Below are 11,039 nucleotides of genomic sequence, written 5' to 3'. Positions count from 1 at the left end.
TTTTCCAAAGCATTGTGCGGTCCAAGCTTCATTCATAATTATCTGAGGTGGGAAAACATTTCTAGAAGCTATTCATAAAGCTATAAGCAAGGCAGAAATCTCCCCAGGAATACAAATTTTTAGGACCCATCTTTCCTAGTCATGTCTGAGACAATTTAGCACCACATTTACAGCCAAACCATTTGCTTGACACACACATACGTGTTGCTCTTTTGAGAAATTGCATCCTAAAAGACACTCAAGCCAGAGACTTTCCGGGTAAACATGTCTCATATATGACTTTGCAGGCTTATAAGCAAAAAGAAACTTGGTTCTCAGTTTCCTCCCTGTGGCTTAGGTACGTATTTCATTATAGTTTTGTAGCTACCCTACTGAAAGCTTGCTGTATTTTAAAGCACAGTATAGATTACACCCTAGAAAAGTCAGTGAAAGGAAAGATTAGTCCTGAAAGGTGTTCAGCCCTTTGGACTGTGACCCAGAAAACAGCTAAAATTTGTTATCAAAGAGAACGGCTACATTCATGAGGCTCTAGTGTTTTCCATGCAACAGGGCCAGATATCAGAATCAGGAGATACCAGCACCTTGGGAGCGAAGTCCAAACCAGTGAAGGATATGATCAGACAAACTCTTTCCCTTTCCTCTTGAAACAATCCAGAAGCAGGTCAGATGAAGGCATAGGAGGCAGACATGTTAGAGGAAATGAGAGACCCTGGACTTCTTAGCAAACTCCGAAGGGAGAATGATACTGGGGGGTTTCAACTGTGGAGGGTCTCTCTTCTCCCTGGTATGCGCCCCCTGTTTCAGATCATTAATAGGGGGAGCAATTTGGAGAAGATGGGCAACTAATGTCACCTGCAGCCCAAAATCAGGGTCAGAAAGACAGTTGAGATGCAATTGTGCTGGTCTCAAATAACAGTGCTCTATTCAAGTGAAAAGTTACAGAGAGTTACAGATACGGATGTTATGCACTGTTATGCAGAGACATAAATCTTTGGAGGACTGAACCTTGTGGACAGCAATGGCGGCTTCAGGGAAATTCTGACTTTCGCCCAGCCAGGGGGCCCAACCTTTGTAGAGGCTCATCAAAAGAAAGCAAAATGCCATTGGCCATGGCTGTAGAAAGAGCAAAAGCCCCTGCTTTGTTTCACATCTGGCATTTCTACTTTCTATTGGGGGTGGGGCAGGAAGTTACCTGAACAGAAAATTATTCAAACAGTTGTATACTAGTAAGAGAATGAGGGAACGCGGGTGGCGCTGTGGGTAAAAGCCTCAGCGCCTAGGGCTTGCCGATCGAAAGGTCGGCGGTTCGAATCCCCGCGGCGGGGTGCACTCCCGTTGCTCGGTCCCAGCGCCTGCCAACCTAGCAGTTCGAAAGCACCCCCGGGTGCAAGTAGATAAATAGGGACCGCTTACTGGCGGGAAGGTAAATGGCGTTCCGTGTGCTGCGCTGGCTCGCCAGATGCAGCTTGTCACACTGGCCACGTGACCCGGAAGTGTCTGCGGACAGCGCTGGCTCCCGGCCTATAGAGTGAGATGAGCGCACAACCCTAGAGTCTGTCAAGACTGGCCCGTACGGGCAGGGGTACCTTTACCTTTACCTTTAAGAGAATGAGGGTTTGGGGGATTCCCGTCCCCCTCAATAAGTATGTAAAGGATAGATTTGTTCATGATCACAGTGTTATTTAATATCCAGTGCTTCACCATTCAGTCAGTAGAGATATAAGGGAAACGCGATGTTTTAGCATTGGGGTGTGTGGGTGTGAAGGTGTGATATTTCAGTGTATTAGCATGTGTATCTGAGCCTAGAGGTTGAAAGGGGCATTTAGTTAACCACCATTTGAAAGAAAGTGAGATGCTTAACAGTAAGCGAAACACATTATTCTATGGTCAGCTGGAAGAAATAAGAATTTAGTTGCCAAGTTACAGGTACAGAAACTCCAGATTGTCAGCTAAAATGCTTTTATTCCCCTCTATAATGTCTATGTATTACCTCCATCTATTTGTTAAATTCTGGTCTTGCATAAGACACTAAATTACATCAACTTTTGGCTTTGTATCTCACGCTGGTAGGTGAAGCTGCATTTTATGGGCATATCTAAACCACAGATGAACAGAACAATCCTCTGCAGGGTCATTTGGCAATAAGTCCCACTGTATTCAGTGCAGATTCCCGGGAAACTGAATGGGACTACAGCATTAAAATCAGGTTTTGGTGGTGTTGGGTTTTTTTGTTTTTTAAAAAGTAATGCCCTCTTTCCAGTGAACCTGAGTATCTGTATGTTGTGTATGGGCATGTTTGTAATGTAGATATGCCCTAAATCAGAATTTGCCAACCTGGTACCCTCCAGATGTTTTGGTCTGCAACTCCATGGGCTGGCTGGGGCAGATGGGAGTTGTAGTTCAAAGCATTTGGAGGGCACCGGGTTGGCAAAGGCTGCCCTAACCACAGTAATTCATGTACCAGAGCTATGTGGGAAGCGCCCTTTCCATTAGTGCAAGGGCATGAAAATCTACGCAAGATAAACTGATTCAAATTGCCTAACTTAGAGATTTTAAACTAAGCAATTTAAGCAATTTTTAAATATAAAAAAAATAATGAACTTTCCTTGGAGCTTGCCTGTGGAAAGTTGTTTTCACATATACATGTTCAATATAGATCATGGTGCATGTTTTAAAATTCCGGTTGGATAGCATATGATATGGTGTACATCCTTTGACATTTCTACTTCCTTTTTAGTAGGTCCTCCCTAGTGCTGAGTTCAGCCAAAAAAGGAAAAAAAAGCAAGTTATATACAGAAAGGTCATAAAAATATCAAGCCATTAATCATTATTTTTTTGCCAGTTTGCACCCATATACCAAAACACTTTGAAGACTTGAAATCTCATTTTGTTCCAATGTGCCTTGGGTGGCCGGCATGCCCTTCACTGGTACAAGGCATGGTATAAAACCTAGACAAAATAAGGCATTGCTAGCATGTGCTCAATAGCTTTCCTATGAATAAATTCTGCCTCCATCCCTGCACCCCACCTTGGGTAGCGACATAACACTAGGCCTGCTAATGCCTTGTGCTAAAGGGAGCCCCATGTGCCTTCAATGACAGTAGTTAAAGTGTGCTGCAGGAAAGGGAAATGTTGCACCTAACTAAACTGTCGTGTTGCTGCTATAGGCACAGAAGCCCTGCTCTGGCCAAGAAGCTGGCAACCCTAACATGAACTTACAAAACTAAAAAAAACAGTAGTTTTGCCTGAGTGAAACACTATTCTCTTAAAAAAAGCAGAAGAAGAAGCAGCAATAATAAAGAATTAAGATTCCTGGATTAGAAGTCTGTCCCATCCTGAGAATGAATGATCAGGTTGCAGTGCTCAGGTCTTTCACTTGAGCTGGCCAAGGTCCAAGATGCAGAGGTAATGTGCACACACATACCAGGGAGTGAGGTGGGTGGGTGGGTGATGTCTGTGTATTTAAAAGGCAACAGCTAGTAAAATGTTAAGGAACAGAACTGCCCCTCCATTAAAAAAATGCAAAAAACATTTTACATGGTTTTGTTTCTACCACCATTTGTGAGATTGTCAAGTCTTTCTAGACATAATTTTAAAAAAACAACACAATTTCCCCCTAACTTGTAGGGAGCTTAAAAGAAAATGTCTGACTAACAACCTTAGATTAATCTGAAGACTACTGCAATTTTGTTTACATAAGATTAAGTATTTTGCTTCTATTAAAATATCAAATACCAACGATTTCATTCATAAAACCACAAGAAAACAGACTGCAGTTCAGACCTAGCGAATGAAAGAAAACACATTTCAGTTCCTTATCTTGCCCTCAGCTGAGGATCAAAGAAGGGTGATGGAATCCATATTAATTCATTGTTCCTTTGGTTGGTGGTGATAGAGGCAGCAGAGAAATTCCCAGTTGCTTATGAAGTCTTCATTTCTTCTTTTTTAAAATGGTTACCCTCTTGAAAAATATATTCCCATTCAATGCAAACATGAGTCCATACAGTCTGTTGGAATTCAGAACAATTGCAGTCCATCACTGTAAATGCCAGATGTAAAGATGATTCATTTTACTGTCTGTACTTATAGACATGGTGACCTGGCACAGAAATATGCTGAATACTGGACTATGTCCACATCCCACAACAGCTTTTAATTTATTTGCCCTATGCTGCCATATCAGAAGCTCACAGGAGCCTGAGCCACAAGCTGAGGAGGGGGTGGGATGGGGGGCAGAGAAGAGAGAGACAGAGACAAGCAGGGTCAAGCTGCTAACTAGGATTACCAGATCTTGAGTCTATGATTGTTCAGAACTGGAGTGGTTGGCCTGAAACTATCTCATTTTGCAAAGATGATTAAAGATGTACACACTTGGAAATGCCAGAAGAGAGACAGAGAAAGACTGATCAGTAGTAGCTGGTTTTCAAAATTTAACCTACGTTTTCAGTTTTGTCTCCTGGGTGCCCATGAAAGTGCAGAGAGGCTGTTCTAGAGACACTGTTTGAAAATCTCATTTCAAAAGCATTCACGCTGCTTTTAGATCTGGAAGCACCAAGCAAAGATATAAGCAGGGGATGTTTAACCATGCAAGCTCTAATGCTCTTTATTTCCCCTGCAGTATCAGTTTAACTTTAAATGAACACATGCATATGTGCATGTAATATGCCTCATTTAAACCAAGGCTAAGCTTGTGCACTTTTCATGATTTCTTTTTTAAACACAGGACAGAAAACGTAAGTCTGAGAACATGTACCCCTGAAAAAAAATGATGCAGGCTGTAATGGAAACTGACCTGACCTTGTGTGGCACCATTATGCACTGTAATAGTGCACAAAAATATGCCCCAGGCATACCCGGCCATCTAAACCAGTGAGATCAAAAACATCCATGGGTGAACAATATTGTATTGTATCCCTGTAGTGGTTGAAGCACAGAAGTCTTTTCTGCTAACCTCTAAAAGATGACCCTGACGGTTTCCCTTAGTGACCAGACACTCAAACAAGGCATTGACTGTTTACCACTCAGTTCTGTCTTTTCCTCACTGATTTCACGGCAACCTGATACAAGACTTTCTATGTCTCGGGCTACACAGAGCTGTGATGTCCTAGCATCACAGGTGATGGGAGGTGCGAAATGAGACTTAATTAGTTGGGGCTTTCCTGTCGGGAGAATCCCTGGCGATGGTAACTTCCAAACTAATCTTCAGCAGAAGTTCAGTACTAATTAAATAGAAATTTCTAACATCTCCTTAACAGGGTCCCCTCATCTGAAACAAAACAAAAAAATTGCTATATTCACAGTAGGCTTTCAAGTTCAGACAGTACAGGACTTGTCAGTAGACTGTTGAGATGGTGAGGCAACCACAGGGCTTGTGGTGTTTGTTTTGGGGAAAACCGCAGGCTTTGGCCTGGTTGCTGGAGGTTTGACTGGGGCGGCCATTTTGACGGACTTTGCTGGCCTGAAGGCGCAAGGAATGTCGCTTGCCGTGCTGGCACTCCGCTGGAAAGCTGGTTCAGAGTCTTTGAGGATCTGAGTATGCAATGGGCTGGAAGGCTCCGAGGTGGGGGCCACAACAGGAGAAGTTTTCAACGGCTCCAGGGTGTCCAGGACAACATCTGGCGCATGCTTCACGCTGCTTTGCCTTTCCAGCTCCCGCAGCTCATTCAGAGCAGAGTTCATAGTAGCTTCAATATCCTGCAAAAGAGAGAAATTGGAAGCAATTAAAGGAGCTAGAAAACAGCTCAACTAATTCTCTGTGGTGTCTCAAAAATATTAAGCAAAAGCAGACAGTGGCAGATGCTGCTCCTGTCGTAAGAGGAATGATATGGCATGGAAAATCTCTTCCTAGTGGCATGACCAGTCCCACTATCACCCTTCCCTGCAAGGTAATATGGACAGGGTGGGAAACTATGTGGCCAGAGGACCAGCCTGTTGCTAACTGTATGAGGCCAGGCATCCAACCAACTAAAAAATTATTGTCTTTAGAGTTGAAAACTTTAGCTAGATCATACATGTTTTCATAAAGCTGGATGGGTGGACTGGAGCTATATCCTCCTTATTTTCCGATCATCAATTGCCTTCTCTTTCAAACCTTAAGAACTAGAGCTCAGCAAACCAAGAGGCCTCTATGATCTTATTCTGAGCTTGGTGCCTTTTATCATTGGTAGGGATGTTGGCTTTATGTGTGGTACTCAAGACAAATTGCTGCGGAATTTTAGTCCAGAGTGCATGCCAGGTAATAACACTTTCCTTTAAACCTTTTCCCTGGTCGGATGGCTGGTAGGAAATGACTGAAACACTGGTAGATAATAGCTTGGAAAGCAAGGAGATGGATAAGAGGAACAAGAATGATGCTTGAGAAAACAGACTCCTCAAAAAGAGTAGAAACCCATTATGCTGCTAACTATGTGGCAAATGAGCAATATGCAACTCTAAATCTGGAACCTGACACATATCAGCATTTCCTCACTGAAGCCACTTGCTATTCTATAGTGTTTTTAAAAGATATATGAAAAATGAAGCTTATATGACACTTCATTCTTGCTTCACATGAAAGATGCAGGAAGTAATGCAAAGGTCACAATTAGGAACAAGCATCAAGCCTTTTTTTTTAAAGATCTTGGCTGGATCATGACCTAAGTTTGCTTAGAAGTTCAGCTGTAGATGTGGCCTTGACTGGTGCAATATGATTCTTGGAGAGCTCAAATGATTTAGCGTTTCCATGACTCACATCTTGGCTACAACATTTTCGTTTCCTCATAGGCATTTTAAGGCACACAGGGAGGTAAATCAGTCAAGGAGGAGGATGAACCAAAGAAGGTAACCAGATTCCTCCCATCACAGTCTGAAAAGATCTTAAAGCAAAACACAGATTTCAGAGATACTGGTGTCAAATGCAAGAGGTGTAGCTCACACTGTTTGAAATGACACCTGAGAGTACATGAAAGGGGAGCTCTAATTTAATGCAGCCCATTTTTCTTTCATTGAGTGCATTTCCCTATGGAAACAATAAATTACATAAGGGCAAAAAGAGGAGGGTGGATAAAAGCAGAATTTAACTGAAAGGCAAGAGAGGCTGCTATATGTCATTCAAAGCATTGCAAAAAGATATAACCCACATGCAGCCTTCTCATATAAACAAAAGGAGGAAATGCACCATAAGGGGAAAGGACAGCTTTTCAGAAGAGGACCACCATATGCATTATAGACAAGGCAGAAACTGTAGAAGCTAGATCCTGTTCCCAGGGCTGGTTAGTATAGCCAAGATCCAGCCCTAATGGTGACCTCTATTTACAATCCAATCTGTGGTGTCCAAGAATCTGAAATACCTTATGAAAAATTCAGCATCAACTCCAGCATGAATCATATGCTATTGAAACAGGTGAGATGAGAATGCATGATGGGCACAGGATTGCAGCCCAAATGGTAAATGACTTGGTGGTTGGTTCTGCTCATATTGAGTGCCTTGCAACAAATAACTGGACAGGAAAAGAAATCTGTCTCATGCCCCACACCCCAATGGGTGGCATGGAACAACAGATAAAGACAATGTGTGCCTGCTTATTTCCAAGACCAGATTTCTGGATGCTGTGATAATGGGCTTCAAGGAATTATCTATTAGTATTCGAAGGGACTTTATTCTCTGATGTTTTAATACAGTTTCTTTCTCTCCCTTTAGAATTAAGTGGTTATATAGATCCCCACCCTTTAAAGTAAGTGGTGTGTGTGTGTGTGTGTGTGTGTGTGTGTGTGTGTATCTATATCTTTATACACCTGCCCTAAGGCAGAATAAACAAAGAAATAAAAGTCATTGCACACGACCAGGAGGTATAAAAGCCAAACATTCAAACAACAGCAGCATCTGATAGCCTAGTGAGTTCCTTCACCCCGTTTCAGCCTAACTTCTTTTCTTGGAATGCCTAACTTTGTAATATGAGATTCAAGTGCGTGTGAGCTTGTGACAGATTCATCACATAGTGAAAAGCAGAAGACCTGGCCAAGCATGTAAGTGCAGTACACCTACAGTTGGAAAGGAAACCAAGAACCAAAACCTTCTCTGAGCACATAGCGTAGCATTGACAGACTTAGATGGATTGCCATTTCTGAAGACTGGCAGAATACTTCAAGTCTCGAGCAGCTTTAAACAAATGATTTCTAATATATTCTGCAATTGCAGAGACAGGATGAGATGATTTTTTTTGTAGTGAACCAGTTTTGCACTGAAGAGAAATTCCCGCTTGGTTTTTAGAAGGTGAAAACACATTATGTGGCTATGGAGTAGTTAATTGAGAAAAAAAATTATGCAAGGCTTCCTTAGTGGTCAAAAGGAACACATTTTTGTGGGCTTGTGTTCCACTCTGGACCAATGTCGCACTATCAAGCTTCTGTGAAAACAGTGCTTATTTCAAAAATTAGAGGAGGAGGGGAATCACATGATGGCTTTACGCTAACATGGTCTAAAAGTCTCAGCGCCCACATCCAGCCACAGCTGTGTACACACCAGTGAAACCATCCCCTATCCCTGCCAACAGAAACAATGAGATCTGCTTTGTTTGAAGGTAGCTCCTTATCACTGACTGAAACTGAGAAGCAAGAGCAAAGCTACTACGAAAATTCCATGGAAACAGGATAGATTGTTGTGTTCTTTTCATGATCCCTTAACCTCTAAGTGCAGTTAAACAAACTCACAGATCTGGGCTGTGGGTTCAAAAGAGAGGCACCAAAAACTCAGTTTTTCAAAAATCCTGGGCTTTGAGATTCTAACACAGATTCCTGAAAGCATAGAATATTAACACTGCATATAGCTCTGTTTTCACCAAAGCCTTTGCCAACATTTATCCCAAATGATTTAGGGGAAACAGAGTTAGATGATGAAGATGATGACAATAAGTGGAAAGAGCATACAGTGAAGAAATAAAATGTGATTTTTAATTCAGATAAAAAACAGGACTGGGGAGAGTGGTTATGATGGTGTTATGGCCCTCATTCCCTGACTGTTAGTTTCAGCAAGGTCCAACATTATCAACTGTAGAAACAGAACAGTAGGAAAAAGGATATATAGTGTTAAAGCAGGTATGTTTCCATGCACTTTTCACCAAGGTGTATCCCTTGGGTGGCAAGAGATTTGAGTGTATTATACAAGATGATAAAACTCAATGGAATAGGTATACACCATATAAAAATGCAGGAGTTCTAGACAGTCTGTGGTCCCTTTCACATTTGTATCTCAAAGTCCTGGGTGAGCAGAAAAAGACAAAGTTAAATGGCTTCCTGCTTACCTTAGAGGACTTCTGTTTCTCAAAGCACAGGAATCTAGCCAGATCCCTCTGTTCTACATTGCCTATGAAAACTGCTTATGTTTTCTAAAACCATAATCATGGGAGTTGTAGTCCAAAACATCTGGAGGACACCAGATTGGGGAAGACTGTCTAAAACTAACAGGAAACATACTCTGCCATTAGTATTTTGCTATGGGTTAAACTAAGAGCACTAAATTCCCATGGCTTTATCCATTTCTACGTTTTAGCAATTTCCTCATGGACATGTGAAGAGCAGAAACAATCAGTCTTCTCTCAAAGTTTAAGAGAGTCACATGTGGTCAAAATTTGGTCATGTAGCCAAGGTTCTCAATCAAATGCATCTTAACTGGGATGCTTTGATGCAGGTAATTTCTAACCCTTATGAATCTTTGAAAATTGGTCTCAAGTTGATTAAACATAGGCGCTGTTCCATGCTTTTTTGATTGACTAGGCATGCAGCAATCACAAACCCAGCTGATGTTTTAGAACTGAACAGAAATTTAAATGTTTGAATTTTAAAAATTCAGAGGTTACCTCAGAATTCAAAACTTGACTTGTTTTGATCACCTCTAAGGGGACGCTTCCTGATCTGAAGCAAATACTGAAGCAAAATATAAAATATTGATATCAAATAACATTTGTTGCTAAATATACAACATTCACAGAACAGCTGGAACATATTTGAGTATTAGATGAATGTTTTAGTGAACAGTCAACATCAAAATTCACAAACGAGATTTTTTTTAACAGAATGGGTAACATGGGGTGGAGATATTTGTTTACCACTGTATGCAAATTAAGCCCCATCTTACCTCAACCTGGCCTAGCTTCTTATTACCTGTGCAATGACTTCAGGGTCCATGGGCCGGTGGTTATTAAAGCTCTTTGACCTTCCAGTGGTCACATTTTTCCGGATGTGGGGGCTATCTATCCTGTTCTTCAGAGAGGCATGCCGGCTGAGCGAATTGAGGCTCCCATGGCCACTGATGGAAGATGCATCTGGTACCTCTTTTGGGAGACTTTGGCTCATAATGGGTTGTGAGGAGGGACGTGAACTGGCCACAGCTCCTGGTGGGACTGGTTCTCCCAGGGAGCTGGGCAGCCCGTGGCTGTCACTTTGACGGAAAGCTCTTCGTATGCTGCCAGACTCTGGTCTCTTTCTTTGCCTGTCACCATAAAAGAAGCAGGGGGTGGTGATTAAGTGTTATAGAAGTTGCATTTCAACACAGGAATCCCAGAAAGGCAATGAAAGGATACTGAAATCGCAAAATAAACATTCTGAACTGAATCACCTTTTCCACTCTGCTTATAATAACAAGCCAGCATGAAGGTTAGCGCGTCAGAACAGAAACAGGAAGGACCCAGGTTCTACTCTCCACTTAGCTGCAAACCTCACTGGGTGATTTGAAGCCAGCCAGCTTCCCTCAGCCCACTTTATAGGGTTATTACAGGGGGAAAGCAGGGCAAGAATCAGGCACACTGCTTTGGGTTACTTGAAGGGAGGGTGGGCTAGAAATGTAAAATATAAATGATTGATTGAAACAAACGGTTTCAACATTATTGGCAGCCAAATGGGAAGTGTTTCAGTACTGCGAAATGTTGGCCTACTGACCTGGATGTCAGAGCTGCAACTAGTAGTATACCCCCGGTGCGACAAAACATTACATAAAACAATACAAATAAGCTAAACTAGTTCAACAGCTCAAAACTAAACAAAAGGAAAAAACCAATGCTCAACAC

General features: G+C 42.0%; 1 protein-coding gene across 5 annotated transcripts in view; it reads right to left on the bottom strand.

Moving 5' to 3' along the window:
• Nucleotides 1-1,941: 1,941 nt before the first annotated feature.
• The window catches only part of SRGAP2 (SLIT-ROBO Rho GTPase activating protein 2), a 204,421-nt gene continuing 195,323 nt past the window's right edge, over nt 1,942-11,039 (bottom strand). For 4 of the 5 annotated variants that reach the window (XM_053393341.1, XM_053393343.1, XM_053393342.1 and 1 more), the window contains 2 exons: nt 10,138-10,465; nt 1,942-5,694 (listed from right to left, as the gene is read on the bottom strand). In XM_053393341.1, coding sequence (XP_053249316.1) covers nt 5,314-5,694; nt 10,138-10,465 — 709 coding nt within the window. In that variant the 3' untranslated portion in view covers nt 1,942-5,313. Of the gene's footprint in view, nt 5,695-9,833; nt 9,901-10,137; nt 10,466-11,039 lie in introns of all 5 variants that reach the window. The other variant, XM_053393345.1, reaches the window with a different exon arrangement.

Source organism: Podarcis raffonei, chromosome 6 (assembly GCF_027172205.1).
Source record: "Podarcis raffonei isolate rPodRaf1 chromosome 6, rPodRaf1.pri, whole genome shotgun sequence".
Lineage (NCBI taxonomy): Eukaryota > Metazoa > Chordata > Lepidosauria > Squamata > Lacertidae > Podarcis > Podarcis raffonei.
The sequence above is the reverse complement of the archived record's forward strand: the minus strand, read 5'-3'. Positions and strand labels throughout refer to the sequence as shown.